Source organism: Ostrinia nubilalis, chromosome 14 (genome assembly GCF_963855985.1).
Source record: "Ostrinia nubilalis chromosome 14, ilOstNubi1.1, whole genome shotgun sequence".
NCBI lineage: Eukaryota > Metazoa > Arthropoda > Insecta > Lepidoptera > Crambidae > Ostrinia > Ostrinia nubilalis.
Window position 1 is genome coordinate 2,638,694 of NC_087101.1, and position 16,687 is coordinate 2,655,380.

Sequence of the window (16,687 nt, forward strand, 5' to 3'; positions counted from 1 at the left end):
GACGATTTTGCGGATAGCCCCGTAGGCCGCGATTTACGCCCTATTTTTCATATTGACATCTTAGGTCACAAGGGTACCGCTCTCATCGATACGGCCGCTAGACACTGTATTGCGGGTCACACGCTGTATGCTCTCCTTCTACGCCTGGGTCATCAATTTCATTCTTCCTGGCGGGAAATAAAACTCGCCGACGGTATAGTCCGACGTATGAAGGTACTTACTACCACATTACCTGTGCGCTTAGAGCAGACCGTCATTAGAATCCCATTTTTAATTTTTCCAGACGCTAAAAATAACGAGACGTTACTGGGAATAGATTTTATTACAGCAGCTAAGGTAGTAATAGATTTTCACAACGACTTGTGGTTTTTCAGCAATAATGATCAAATAAAATATAATCTATCGTTTGAACCTACCTCTCGTACCGTGTCCTGTGCTTCTACAGAGGTTCTTAGGGATGATGAAGGCCGTCATCTCAGTCCAGCTGAGCGACAAGCGCTCGCTGATGTCCTCACTAGGCACGCGCATATTTTCAGAGCAGGGGGAGGCCCAACACCGTATGCAGAGCATCGCATCGAGACTGGTGAACACCCGCCAATAGCTGTGCCTCCTTACCGCCTGAATCCCTCAAAGAAGGAGCAAATGAAGGTAGAGATTGATAAAATGTTACAGGATGACATTATCGAAGATTGTGAATCGGCTTGGTGTTCCCCGGCGCTGATGGTGCCGAAGTCCAATGGTGGTATCCGTTTTTGCGTAGACTACAGACGCTTAAACGCAGTCACCAAGTCCGATACTTACCCGATGCCGCGCATCGATGAGCTGTTGCAGAGTACTAAACGAGACTGTTTCATGAGTACCCTGGACCTGAAGTCCTCGTACTGGCAGGTGAAGGTACGCGAAGCCGACAGGGACAAAACCGCGTTTACTTGCCCTCTAGGTACTTACCGCTTTAAGAGAATGCCGTTCGGTCTGAAAAACGCACCAGCGACATTCCAGCGCCTCATAGATCGTCTTCGTTCCTGCTCAGCTTTACAAAACGTAACTATACTTGCGTACTTAGATGACCTACTGGTGATTTCTGATGGAGGAATCCAGAAACATCTGCAAGACCTCGAGGCAGTTTTCAAACGCCTGGCCGAGTTCCACCTCCACGTCAACAGGGAGAAGTGTGCGTTCGCTAGAGAAAGCGTCAAATACCTCGGCCACGTTGTTACCCAGCAGGGTATTTCCACCGACCCAGAGAAGGTGAGTGCTGTCCTCGAGATGAAGGAACCAGGTAACCTTAAACACCTGAGAACCTTTCTGCAGACCTGTTCATGGTTCAGGAAATTCATACCGAACTTCTCTAAAGTTGCCGAACCATTAACACGCCTAACCAGGAAAAACCAAGTATGGACTTGGGGTGCTGACCAATCTCGATCCTTCAACGAGCTGAAGCGCCTACTTACCTCGGCTCCTGTGCTGGTGCAAGCTGATTTCACCCAGCCCTTCATCCTGCGCACCGATGCAAGCAATTATGCCCTCGGCGCAGTGCTACTACAAGGTGAAGGTCACCAGGAGAGGCCGATAGAATACGCCAGCCGACTTCTCAACGCAGCTGAGCGCAACTACTCCACCACGGAGCGAGAGGCGCTAGCTGTAGTGTGGGCTGTGGAGCGTTTTCGACCTTACCTGGACGGCCAACCAGTCATCATTGGCAGTGACCATCAACCCCTGCGATGGCTGCTATCCCTGAAATCGCCAGCAGGAAGGTTAGTCCGTTGGGCTCTAAAACTCCAGTCTTTCGACATCCAGTTCCAATATACCCCAGGGAAGGCGAACGTCGTGGCAGACACGCTTAGCAGACCTATGTGTTCATCCGAGACAAGCCAAGATTGCGGTATTTGCTCGATCATCTGCGATCTGCCCACGAAGTCACCAAGCCAACTGCGCCAGGAACAACTCACAGACCCTGAAGTGGAAAAGATTGTCAGAGACCTGGAGGACACCAACGATCTCAATGCCAAAAGATGGTCAGAGAGGGGTTACCTTATGGACCAAGGGGTTCTGTTCCGATACAATCCGGACTCTGATAGCGAAACCCCTCAGTTAGTTATTCCAGCCGGCCAAGTTGCAGAAATACTAAAGGAGCTACACGACTCCCCAACAGCCGGTCATCCAGGCATCGACAGAACGTACCAGAAGGTTGCCCAACTTTATTATTTCACAGGGATGCGGAGGAAAATCACGGACTACGTGAAAGCCTGCATCCACTGCCAACGATACAAGGCACCCAATACCAAACCCCAAGGTTTACTTCAGACACCGGTTATGAACCAACGTAACGAGGTATTAGCCATTGACCTATTCGGCCCGTTACCGGAAGGAGACCAGGGGGAGCGGTGGATTTTACTTGTGGAAGATACAGCAACCAGATGGACGGAACTGTACGCTCTCAAGGAAGCGACAGCAGAAGCCTGTGCACACACTCTTATTGAGGAGTATTTTATGCGGTACGGTTTACCTCGCAGGATTATTTCGGACAACGGTGTCCAGTTCGTGTCCGCAGTAATGCGTGAGTGCATGTTAGTTCTGGATATCAAACAAAACTTCGTGCCTTTGTACCATCCAGAAGCGAATCCTGCCGAGCGCAAAAACCGTGACCTGAAAGCAATGTTAGCACATCTCGTGGAAGAGGACCACACCTCATGGCCAGTAAAGCTACCGGTGATCCGCTTTGCCTTGAATAGTGCAAAGTGCCGCACTACAGGTACGTCACCAGCTTTTCTAACTTTCGGCAGAGAAATGCGGTCCCCCACAGAGGTCGTACACGACCTTCGTGCTATCTCAAACAAAGACAATTTCGTCCCACAAATTACCCCTTATCTCAGGACATTCCTGAAGTCATTGTCAGCTGTGCGAGAACGGGTGGAGATCCAACAGGATAAGGCTAAACAGTACGCTGATTCTACGCGTCGTCCCTCAGATGCATTCCAGGTTGGTGACTTAGTTCTTTTAAAATCTCACCTCCTGAGCAAAGGCTCCAAAGACCTGACGGCCAAGTTCTTCCCACGCCGTGATGGACCTTATCGCATAGCAGAGAAGGTTAGCCCTACTACTTACAACATCTCCAGTACCGACCAGCCTGACATTGTTATAGGGAGATATCATACACAAGATCTTACCCGTTACCAAGGTAGCGAAGCCGTCCCTCCGAAGCCCGTAATTCCTAAAAGGAAACGCGGAAGACCACGTAAGGTTTAGGGGGGGATGATGGTTAATGCTAGACCACCGACGAGGGCGTTTCCCTGGTCTAGAGGGGGAGCATATAGCAAACCGGTTACTACGTGCCTATCGCGCCGGCATCACGCTACGCTACCCGATATGGGCATAGCTCGAATCCTGCGCGAGCTACACCCCGCGCGCCGCGCCCCGCTAACGGTTACAGCGCTCTAGAATTTTCGATCGGCGTCCCGCCCATAGCCGCGCGCATCGATCGCCAGTACGCGTTCGCGCTCCGCACGTTACACGCGCGCGCGCTGCTCATAATTTCAAATTAAGAGTTGTTATCATTGCATAATTAAAAATAATTTTGTGGAATCCAATTTCGTGTTAAATGGTTTTTCTTTTTAAAACAATGATTTTCTTCATGAGTTTTATTAAATGTTAAGGTAATGCATACATTATGAATTAATTATAACTATTTACAAACATCACTTTGTTAAAAGACTTTGGATATCATTTTTTCGATTAAAACCGTTACCAAATTAAAACATAAAAGAAATTAAAACTTACATTTTCAAACATTTCCTCAGAATAAATTATTCCCAGAAATATCTTATTTAAAATAATCAAAGCTTGCTCTTGCTTATTCATTCAAAGCGGTGCAACCAGGCTGAAATTCGATACACGCAAACAAAAAGCCTCGTACCTTGAATCCCTGCCTTTGTTTCAGTTAAACATCTCATTAAACTGAAATTCAGGCGGAACGTTTCAAGGGAAATCCCCTCCTCCATCGATCTGAATTCCAAGTAGCCCAATGACTGATTACATCCCAAATCTCCGAAGGTTGCGGTCAAGGAAAGGCCCCGGATATATTTTTAGGGTTCCGTAGTCCTGACAAGGAGCCCTTATTTAACTAGCTGTGCCCGCGAATTCGTACGCGTGAAAATAGTTTGAATAATATTTTACGTTTTTGAAACATTTTTCTTTTGCTCCACCCCTGTTGGCTGTGACCTTACTCATTAAATGGGCTACCTATCCTACACAAAAGTATTTTTTTTAAATCAGACCAGAATTTCCTGAGATTAGCGCGTTCAACCAGACAAACAAACTCTTCAGCTTTATAAAATTAAGTATAGATAGATGTGCCACTGCAGTAGTTTCTAGCCGTAAATCTTCCGGGATATTTTTAGGAGAATAATCTACTCATATCTTGCGATGGAAAGTGGCAAAGCATCAAAAGATGTCGAGTATTGATAAATTTATGGCCTGAGAAAAGCGGATTTTATATATGGAAATGAATACCGGATATTCCTTAGCACGTATTGAGAAACGACGCTAAAATTTCTATTCAAATTCAAGCGTTTTATTTGCTGAAAACTTTGAAATATTTTCTTGTGTGGATTCCAACTTAATCGTTACATCAAAGACTATCTTTAGAGTATTCTTTATGTCTCTTAATATAATATCTGAAAGTTAAAGGCATTTTTATGTATCTCTCTCTATAGATGAAAGTTAATGAGTAGCAAAACTCAAAAGACGTCTACGTCAAAAACTAGCTGTTTTTGTAAAAAGTTTGTACTGGTTGTATCTCTCTTTATATATGTCATTATAAAAGCAAAGGATAATTAATTAACTTAAGCCTTGATCACACGTACCGAGCAAACGGGCGAGACAGTAAAATGTTTCCTCGGTCGAGACAGTTGGGTGAGCGAGTCACATAGATACTCGAGCGCTTGGCCGAGCACTCCGCGCTATGTTAGGCTTAAAGCCTTGATCACACGCACCGGCGAAGCAAACGGGCGAGACAGTGCTCTCGGCCGAGTACTCGGTGCGTATGAACATAGCGCCGAGTGATGGGCCAAGTGCTCGGCCGAGCAAAGCGGCGAGACAGTAGCTCGACTCCCGTTCTACTTACTAGGCCGAGTGTCCAACCTCCCGCTTCCCCGCACTGTCTCGCTCGCTCGCTCGGCAGGTCTAAACGTGCACTGTCTCGCCACTCGCCACTCGGCCAAATTATTGACGTCACGTCCACCACAGATTAGAGAAAAAGAAAAGTCTCAATAGAACTGAACTGACTGTGCTAATTTCAAAACACGTGTGAACTACTACTCGCTTACATCATTGTCGAGACAGTTGGGTGAGTGAGTCACATACTCGAGCACTCGGCCGATCACTCGGCGCTATGTTCATACGCACCGAGTACTCGGCCGAGAGCACTGTCTCGCCCGTTTGCTCGGTACGTGTGATCAAGGCTTTACTCTAAATACGAAATCTCGATCACTATTTGACCTACCAAACTGGATTTGGCAGGTCGGTTGTTTATAGGCAGGAGACATCATTAGAGCGGATTTTGTGACAGGGTCGAATTAAGGGGGAAAAGGGGGTTAGTTACAGGGTTTGTTTGGATTAAAATATCTATTACATTTAGGTTGGAATGGGAGGTGGATTTAATAGTTGTTTATTGAAATTAAAATATTTTACAAAATAAAAGTAATCAGTGAAAATGACACTAAAGCGTGCTAAATCTGAGTTGCACCAACTTTAACGGTAATTGTAACGATAGCCGGTGTTTTTTCATGGAGTTTGACAGATTTTTACGTTTGTTATAGTTAAAGTAAGATCATGCAACACAGCCTAAGTTTGACGTACCTATTTTAAAAATAAAGATGATATTCTCAAAAATAAAATTTTTATAGGTACCTAATTTCTTTTACATCTTAAAGTACAATTTTTTTTCTTTTTTGCGAAAGCAGCAAATTAAGATGTAATTTCTTTAACATTATAAAGTACAATTTATTTATATTTAGGCACAGATGATTGCTTGCCAGGGCTTTGCCCTTTTTATTTCCTCCTTCCCTCTTCTCTCCTTTAGTGTTTGAAATAAAAAAGGTTGTATTCTACACGTTTAATACACCAAGCACAAACAGAAATAAGAACGTAATTTCCGTGCCATTATTTTGATAAAATGAAAAATGTATTTCTACACGTAAAACTTGTAATACAAAATTTTCATATAGCACACGGTATCAGGATATTACGTAAACGAACGCAAAGAAACAATTTGTGAAATATCATCTTTCTTGGTATTCTGTTCGGTACGAAGATACCTAGATTCTACTTTTATGTATCAACCTGATTCTTACCTTCTATCAAGATTATTCAATCTATAAAACAATAGAACATTTTATGTGAATTTCTCACAAAAATAATAACTAGGAATTATTTTATTATTTTCATTAAACACTAAAGGTTCTTTCTCTTTGTTTCAGGCAGAAGTGATGAGGACCCAGAAGGTGCCAGCTACTCTGCTGCTGTTGCTCTTTGCAATAGAAGCCCTTGACGCCAACAGAAGAAAACAAAAAGAGAAGATCATGCCAACCATCATCAACATATGTGACATAAACGACCGAGACTCCAAGGTACACTGCTACTGCGAGCTCAGTCAAGAAATCAACGAAGCAGTCAAAACTGAATGCTGGGTCTTCAACGGAGGCATAGAAAAAACTGACCCTTTATGGACAAGCTTCACCTCTCAGTCCAACATAGAAACATTAGCTTTCAATGTAAGAGCAGACGGCGGACTAGATTTCGTCCCCTCAAAAGTATTCAGATACACAAGAAAGCTGAGAAACTTTAGCATAAAATTCAGCTCCATACCAAAAATAGACAGTTACACGTTTGCGAATCTAACAGCAATACAAGAAATGACGCTAACAAAGAATCAAATAATATATTTAAGTAAACACTCGTTTTATAACCTACCTAACCTAACAATTCTCACCTTAGACGAGAATAGAATAAAAGAACTAGTGACAGAGACATTTTTCGATCTTCCAGCTTTACAGAAACTTTACCTTACTAGTAATAATATAACTGTAATACAAGACGGAGCATTCAGGAGTCTTGTGAACTTGCTAGAGCTAGAGTTGGATAGGAATAATATAAGTGAGCTAAGGAAAGAATGTTTCGATGGACTCGCCAATCTCAAACGGTTAGATTTGAGGAGGAATAAAATTGCAACATTGAATTCCTTCACGTTCATCGAGCTTTGGAACCTGCATTCTTTGTTGCTGGACTACAATGAAATTAATATGTTGGCGCAAAGGACGTTCGACGGATTGTCGCAACTGAGAAAGTTGAGTCTAAGTCACAACAAGCTGGTAACTTTGACCGGTGGCCTGTTCGAAGGGGTGAGGGGTCTAGCCGCCTTAGATCTTAGGCATAACAAACTAAGAAGATTCACTTACGACAACATTCGACCCGTCTACGATAACCTCAAGAATCAAAACAGCTACATCTATTTAGATGGTATGTTTAATCGCTATTTACCAGATTACTTTGTAATAAATCTTTACTTTGTAATAAATCAAAATCTAAGTCTCATTATTCAATTCAAGTCTATTAAAAGTAGATCTTATTACATAAATAGATGAGTCACCTTGCTCTAAGTGATTAGGTGCTGTCTGTCATTGAAAATTAATGTTCTTTTAATATTGAAAAATATAAAGCACTTTGAAGGAATAATATTGATTTAAATAAACTTTATAGTAACAAAACGAAATAGCTAAGTACTTCATTAACGCAATCAGCTTTATAATTCAAAAAGTGAACTGAAGTGAAGAGTCGAGTAAATTAATATCTCGCCTAATTTTATAATTGGCTCGAAAGATAGAAGCGAATTCAATTAACGAATAAAAATCAATTAGTCCCAGCGAATCGGATTCAAAAGTCATCATTACTCCAATTAAGATGTTTAATTAAGTCTTGGATTGTTACAGGGAATGAATTCACCTGCGACTGTCACCTGGCGTGGATGCATAAGCTTCGGCACGAAGCTAAGAGCGTCAAAGTGCGGACGTCTCTCGAAAATTTCGTCTGTAAATTCACCATCGATCCAGTGCTGAATTCACACTTTAGCTACTATGAACGTAGCGTGATAAACTCCAACAATTTGTACGAAACTGACGACAAGAGTCAAACAAAAGATTACTCGGATAATTCTGACGATATATTTCATGACGAAATAGATGATGCTTACGCAGACGAACCGAAATTGGCAAGGAAGGAAAACGAGAAAACTCTCCTTCAAATCCCCGTTGAGTTGCTGCCGTGTCCTCAAGACGTCAAAACTGTTACAGATAGAACCTACACTTATCCTTCTCAAAACGAAGCAAAGGATTACAGAAATCTCATACAATCGTCTACGTCAGCCGCAAACGATATTAGCCTTTCGGTTTTCCTGTTTACCATTTCGTTTCTCCTAAGATATTAATGGGCCACTCAATATAAAAATGAAGATTAATATACTCAACATCAAATAAACCGCACCTTCCGCGACGCGAACTTTATCGATTTTCTTCTGACACAATCATGGTGCCCCAACAATATTGGTGTTATTTGAAAGCCCAATAAATATCCTTAAAGAAAAACACATTTAATTTCTTAATAAATGATTAACATATACCATAAATGTGACTTGAAAAAATACCTCACTTTGGGCCCACCTATGGGATCAATTAGACCAATTTTTATGGTTATAAAACCAAATAATGATCTGACGTGTCCTCTTTAACAGATGGATAGCGATTAATCCCAACTTAACAGTTTTATAGTCATAAAAAATGGCTATAGCGTAACTACCTATTTTTTGAAGAAGTGACTCTGGATCCTTCTAAAGACACATTTTTGGGGTAAAAACCTTTCCTTTAATGAAATGAAGGTTAGAACTAGGCTTTTAAATGGTACCAATATTGGTGGGAAGTGGGGATGCATACGTTTGAAAATGCTTTTCGCGGGAGGTGCGATTTATTTGACGTCGAGTGTATTTACGACTTTTGTGTTGACAGAAACAAACGCCCCTGTTTTCGCGTAGAAACTTGTAAAGACGAAATTAAATTTAGAAATACTTATGAAACTGTACATATAACTGTAGGTATGTAAAAAATGTGATATAAATATAAGATAAATTGTAAAATAAGCGTAAAACTAAGGAATTAAAACAGGACTTTAATGTAATTTTGTCAAAGTAAATTCACACATTTTAACAAAGTATGCAAAACTAATTCTTATTTCTTGTTTCTATTCGTAAAAATTTATGTAAATAGTAAGAGATAATATATTGAAGTATTAAAATTATCTTGTAAATATAAAAACTACTAAATTACTATTGTGTGAATAAGAATCTATCTTAAATTTTGTATGGTCTATGTGCTTATTTGCCTGAAGTTTGTTTCGTATAACGAGATCTGGATCCTTTATGTGGGTAAACTAATTTTAATGGGAGCATTTGGCATGAACGCCGCCATATATCTTTTTAAACTCATGACAGTTTCATCATTACTCTTTAGTTTCAGTTGCCAAAAACTTTCTGGTTATTTGTTATCTTATAATCTTACTGCGATAAACGAGCAAAGCTGTTATCATTGAAATATGAGTTTAGTGCACTTTACGCACGCTGAAAAAAATACTATAAAGTTTTTAGTCTGAACGCGGTACGAATTTCAAATTTTCAAAAGTATTACGATGTTATTATTGTTGTTTTATATTGTAACAATTTTTATTGGTAACCAAGTACTTCTCTCTAAATACGAGCACGAAAAGGAAAATATCAGGTAAGAATAAATGTTTCAAAACTAGTTTGATACGCCTACTGATGTAGCCACATCAAGATTAACACTCTGGTATTTTATTCCGTAGGAATAGGTTCTAATCTGCAACAAAAATGTATAGTTTGATGTGCTGTCGTCTGTAAACTCAACAGCAATAGATTCCGGGACAAAATTATTCCATTAAACTACAAAGGAGTCTGTAATTCCAAACTCAATCAGAAATAATAATAGTTCCCAACTATCCCCATTCAACTAGTTTCTGTTTTTCGAATTACCCGAACCCCCAGATGAATTGATTACTCGCCGAATAATTTATAAACAAATCCAAAACACACAAACGCTGAGTACTTGGGCTAAAAGTCTGTCGAATTTACATAATTTGAACGTTGTTCCACCAAAATTATTTGATGGCGTGAACTATGATTGTTGTGGTTCCCTTCTGAATAATGATGACGCGCGCAAAGTTAGTGTTTTGGTAACTGACGCAAATGAAATTCAATAGGTCAGTTTGGTTTGACTGAAAATTTCAATTGTGTCAGAACATTCCAACGGTACTAATGTAATAATTTATGTTTACTTACAAGGTATGTGCCAGTTTTATTCCAAGGATTTGTGTTCCAAGCTTACACTTGCTGTATTTATGATTGTGATAGTAAAAATGGAACTACATGCAGTTTATAAATGCTTTGTATTAATACTACAAAATATAGCGTAACTGAGTAGGGCTCTGTGGTAGTGAAGAATGATGTTAATGTTACGTCAAACGTCAGCGAGATTAATTTCAGATGTGCTTTAGGCCCGTTTCCCATATCCAATTCACCCACCAATCAACCCACTACCGTAACAACCTACTCAGTTATAATATGCTTTACCTGAAGTTTGGCGTAAAATTGTAATTAAAAAAAAAATTTTTTTTAATTAAATTTTTTTGGTTATATTAAAAATGCTTGGTATGAAAATTCTTTATCTATAATTTTATACGTATCCAATTAAAATATAGCTTGATGTTACGAATTTCCGTACAAAGTACATACATGTATCAGAATTTCTTTTGTGAACACAAAACTATGTTGGTGTACATAATTCTTTGTAAGTATTTATTACTTTAAATAATTTCATTAAAGTTGATGTTGAAATTTGAGAATTTTATTTCATACCTGCCCGGAATTCAATTCAAGGGCACTTCTAATGTAATACCTTTTCAAAGCTGAATAATATTATGAACATTATGTTTTGGAAATGGATTATGTTGTGAAGTACACTTATCAGTGTTATAAATTTTAATATTGATATTATGAAGTATTTTTAAAGCAGCAATAACTTTCGTAATAATTAAGAGCCATTCAAGTTAAGAGAGCGAAAAGAGTTTAGTGTTTTTTTACTTAAGTAGTTATCCCCACTGCTTCTCACTTATGATTGCAAACTATAACTTAGGATAAAAAAAGTTATAAAATCTGTTTCTGTTACATACCGGCTGTGTTAAAGCAACACCTAGCTCGATGGCCACTTTTTAGCAATTTAAAATTGAGTAGGTAAATTAACTTATGACGTTTTTCTAAGTGGAGATTTGTATTGATGATGCAGGTAAAACCTACATTATGATAAAGACACTTACGCCCGTATTCACAAACATTACTATGAGGTCTCACAGTGCGCGTGGACGCACAGGGTGACACACTAACCAATCACAGAGCTCTATTCAACGTGCGTTCGATTTGCTGCTTCACGCAAGCATCGTTTGTGAATACCGGTGTTAAATTAACGATGATAATATCATATTATGTTTTCCAAAATTTTTAATAATTCTAGTCTTGTTCTACTGAATGTTTTTACTTAATTGTGAGTGAGATCCATTCCCACCTGACCTTCAGTTAAATATATTTATGTGCCCTTGTGCAAGTTTTCGAGCTCTCTGGGGGTAAAACTTTAACGTTGTTTTAATTAGTTTGTGTTATTTTCCCACTTCCCAGTTTACCTAGAAATCGGGGAAAGCGTCACCGATCCGTGCAGAGCAGAATTTTTGGTTGGCAACAAGGAAAAAGTTTGCGGTGAGTAAAAATTATGATAATCTGGTTCAATACGACAAGCTTTTATGAAATTTAGAAATCTAAACCAGCTGGGCACGCCATAATATACTTAATCGACGTCAAAATGTGTGTGCAAAATCGATAAAATGTGATAACCGCTTATCGCTGCTTACAGCCTACTGTAACCCTACTGTAGGCCTACCTGGATGCGCGCTGCGATAAGCGTTTGTCGCGCCATTAGGTATATCGATTTTACAGGTTTCAGGTTCAGGTTCAGACAGGTTTATTTATCTATAGGTTCTCAACACGCATGTCGCATATCGTCCTTTTTACGTGGTTATTGGTAGTGTCTGTTAATTCATAACCCAGCCAGTTCACTCCAAGACTGGGTCAGGTAAGCTACTACATAATACTATGCTCATGTTTGGAGCTTTGGAGCTTCTATGTATAGCCAGTGGACGATTTAGGTAGAGCCAGTGACTTGCATGTTGCATCAAGAGCTCAATGTCTTAGCCTAGGCTATTAGGCTGGTTTTAGAGTCACGCTGACGCACGCTGACCGTCAGCGCTGACAGCCGAAATGTATGAAGGGTCGGCGCCGAGCGATCAGCGTCACTCAGGAACGTTCCCTTCAATTACATACATATTGATCTGTCAGCACCAACGATGAGCGAACGGTCAGCGCGATTCTAAAACCCGCCTTATAGCTTCAATTTCAGTTTACCTACTGCAAGTGATTTTGATCGCGCCCAAGAGCTTCTATGGGGACAGAAATTCTCGCTGAGAAACCTTATACCAAGCTAGTGAACTAATAAAGTAGCACGTGCTAGAAATTGAGTCAATAACGACCTCATTGGCACAGGTGGCAAATAGTTCACAATTTGATAATAAAAGTTATTTGCAGTATTATCCAAATACAGGCGTCCTTGTTTAAGTTTCGACGACTCCCCCGGGGTGAACTTTAACACCGTTTTAATTAGTTTGCGTTATTTTCCCCACTCTCCCCTGGAATTGGGGACGGGCCACAGAGCCGAGTGGAATCAAGGTTTACTTATAGAGTAGCAAGGTGACTGAGGTACGGATATTTTTATCTGACCCAGTAAAAATATCAAAATATCATAAGTTTTCTGAAAATATCAAATAGGTCTCTTTTACGAATACATAGTTATCTTCGGTAAAATTGTTTTTTACACATCAGAAAAAAAGGAATTATTACAAGATTTACTTTTTATGTTTTCAACAAACTAATGTTTACTGATCAATGGTGAAAACGAAGAAAACATGACGAGTACATAAGACTCAAAGGCTTTAAAACCCCTTTGAAAACTACGAGAAAAAGTAACGAATTACAGTTAAGTACGCCCGTATTCACAAACATTACAATGGGGTCCCATAGTCCGCGTGGACGCACAAGGTGACACATGAGCCAATCACAGAGCTTTATTCAACGCTGTGAGTTCGATTTTCTGCTTAACTTAAGCAAGCATCGTTTGTGAATACGGGCATTAGCTATTAACCAAATCCAACACAGAATAATTAGATGGTTGGCAGTCCACAACAGTACATTTCTCTAGAAACTTCCTGCCCCGTACAACCAAACTGAGGAATGGACTGTCGTCTGTTTCCGGACGGATACGACCTGCAAGCTTTCAAGAGGAGAGCGTATCTTTACCTTAAAGGCCGGCAACGCACCTGTAACGCCCCTGGGTCTGCGGGTGTCTATGGGCGACGGTAATCACTTACCATCAGGTGATCCGTCTGCTCGTTTGCCTTCTGTCACATAAAAAAAAATAAGTGACGCATTTATGTCCAATCCGTGTCGTAAACTCGTAACACTCGTATGTAAGATCACAAAATGCATTGACGACATACTCCAGATATCTTATTCCCAACACTCCTAACTATAAGTTTACAACCAAAACGCGGGAGTTACGGGCAAACTTTTTGCAAACGTGACTATCCTGTGAAGGAACTAAAATATTTTAAAATTTCAGACATCCAGCTCGATTTCGTTCCGGACCAATTTTCGAAATGAGATTTGTGCTCCAGATTTTCTTTGGCGATAAAACGCTGACTGGGAACTGACTGATTTCAATCTGGCTTAGGTTATAGATGTGAAGATGTTCGCAAGATTTTAACATAGCAACATAATATGAAGATTTCATGTGGTACATACTCTATTATTGCATTTAATAGTTGCACAAAATTTTCTTGTTAGTCTTCGTTTAAACGAAAATCTTACTCTCTAAGGTTCCACTTTTCGTGGGACTAATACAATATGACTCAAATATAAAATAGTAAGACACGGGTCTTAACGCTAAGTTTATTAATGAGTTACATTATGTACTCACGGCTTGACATTTCGGCTGCTATCCCATGCTATGCTATACGACGCCGCGAGCCGCCAGTCTGCTTGTGACCACGGCTGCAGCATAGCATGGTGTCTTGCTATTATACTACCATATCAATACTCAAATATACCTTTATAGATACTACCATTCCAAGTGGCAGAAAAAAGTCATTTTTTTTTGGAATTGGATTGTTGTTGGCATTAAGGAATATCAAGAGTGTTATTAACTGTAAACCGGTCACCTCTTTTCACACTCATCTGATATAACTTCAGACCTGATACTGAATAAACATTTTTGTACTTTGTATCATGTTATTCAAGTCATAATTTTTATCTGTCTCCGCTACCTCAACCTCGATTACCCTATCTCGTATTAATGACACGTATTTGGTGCAAGCGTGGCGCTCTCAGAGTAACGTTGATAAAAACATGAAAGTATCTGCAGTACTGCTTTAATCTTTAACTTTTTATCATTTTCCCAGTTTGAAAGCTTGTAACTTTTCCTTTTTATCTTCTTTTATGTTTTATAGTGACCTCATGACTTGGTTTCCAAAGTTTTCCATAAAACTTCAAAAAATGAGCATAATAATATGAAAATTGCAGACTACCAATGCATGGAGTTGATTTTGTCGTTAAAATTTTTACAGTCGGTTTTATTATTTGATAAGCTATCGCAGACATCTGCAAATTTTTCGAACTTGCAGACTCCTCAAAATATGACTTTAAAATCAAAATGTAGCTTTCAATTTAAAACCACCGAGTAAATCCAACCACCACGTGTTATGAAAGCACGAGAGCGTGTCATTAGAGAACTATTAATAGAACATATTGCCAGTGATTAAAATAATATTTATGTAATTAAGCTTTGGCTTGAATTTTTTTTTTTTTATGTGACATAAGGGAAACGAGCAGACGGATCACCTGATGGTAAGTGATTACCGTCGCCCATAGGCACCTGCAAACCCAGGGGCGTTACAGGTGCGTTGCCGGCCTTTAAGGTGAAGATACGCTCTCCTCTTGAAAGCTTGAAAGCTGGCTTGAATTTAATTGGCAGAGGTAACTACAAGAGATTTTCCTGCGATAAAAAGTTATTTAAACAATGCTAGAAATTAGCAAGACTACGAGTATTAACAAAACAATGTTATTAATATTTTGGTACATCAGTATTTAATTTACACACCAAAAAGCTCTCCGTTTTAATTTTAGATCGAGATTAAACTACAAATCTGGATTAGGTTTTGTTCCACAAAATATTCGTTGCTTTTTTCCACGAAATATACATTTTGTACGAAAACAATGCTTGTTCAGATTTGCCATTTAAATGTTCCACCTAATCCTAAAGAGTATCCGACCAAAAGCTGCTTTGAAACAATGAACAGTTTATTCCTGTTTCTATTATTCTCCAAAACGTTTTGTGGAGGCAAACATTTTGTCCAGTACATAATTTAACACCCACTTTGGTATTATTTGCATACTATTACAAAACAGTCCTTATTGACAGTAGGTAAGCACTTGTTTGTGAAGCAAAATGCTATTTGAGAGACGTGGATGGAATGCAAACTGCATTTGTGTCTTTAAAAACGGATTTAGGTTTTTCGTCATCTACATTTTTCTAGCTTTCTGGAATCTTAAGTCAATCATGTAAAATACTCCTTTTTGTCACCAAGGAAAACAGTGCGATGAAAATTGTGCTTACCAGACTTACGCCCGTATTCACAAACGATGCTTGCTTAAGTTAAGCAGGAAATCGAACGCACAGCGTTGAATAGAGCTGAGTGATTTTTTCGTTTGTCACCCTGTGCGTACACGAGCACTGTGAGATCTCATATTAATGTTTTTGAATACGGGTGTTAGACATTTTTGGATGTTAAAAAGATAACACTTTAAAATGGTTTTATTATCAACCCAAATAGTAAGATATATTCAAAGTAAGCACTTTGAGACTCATTGAGTCACTTACACAAACGGGACAACTTAGAACATAATACTTAAAACTAAATTAACAGCGATACAATTATTTCAAAGGGATTTCGGCCGTAAAGTTGAATCATTCCAATAATCCGTTAGTTGCAAAGTCCTTTACTTTAATGATCTAGTTTGTCAATAATTTACTCCCTTAGGCACTGGATCTATTTACAAATAAATTGCCAATTGACTTGGCTCATGATGTTGCTTAGAAACTGTAAAACGGACTTGTTAATTTAATTCTACTTTATTTTCAGGCTGTATACAGGGTGAAAGTAAATTGTAAATCCTTGTTGGTTCGTTATTCGCTGAACAAAACGCTAAACAAAAAAATGCACGGACTATAAGGCTTAATTTTAGTTACAGAAATATTTCCAATGTTTACACCGGCTATCGTCTATAACCACAAGTTTAAGTTTAACTTTCCCCTGGGACAAACTTGGCCGTCGCAGATTGGGTTTTAATTAGAGGTCAAGCTATAGATTCTGGATAAAGTGGAGTTCAGGAAAAGAGTATATAATATATCCACAT

The 16,687-nt window shown here is 39.3% G+C and overlaps 1 protein-coding gene and 1 long non-coding RNA gene across 2 annotated transcripts in view; one reads left to right on the top strand and one right to left on the bottom strand.

Moving 5' to 3' along the window:
- LOC135077964 (connectin-like) overlaps window positions 1–8,506 on the top strand; it is a 174,850-nt gene extending 166,344 nt beyond the window's left edge. Inside the window, exons 2-3 of the mRNA XM_063972504.1 lie at window positions 6,477–7,515; window positions 7,986–8,506. Of these exons, the coding sequence (XP_063828574.1) occupies window positions 6,486–7,515; window positions 7,986–8,479 (1,524 nt within the window). The 5' untranslated portion in view covers window positions 6,477–6,485 and the 3' untranslated portion in view covers window positions 8,480–8,506. The remainder of the gene's footprint in view (window positions 1–6,476; window positions 7,516–7,985) is intronic.
- LOC135077973 (uncharacterized) overlaps window positions 1–16,687 on the bottom strand; it is a 547,422-nt gene that overhangs the window by 507,489 nt on the left and 23,246 nt on the right. The gene's annotated exons all lie outside the window — the stretch shown is intronic.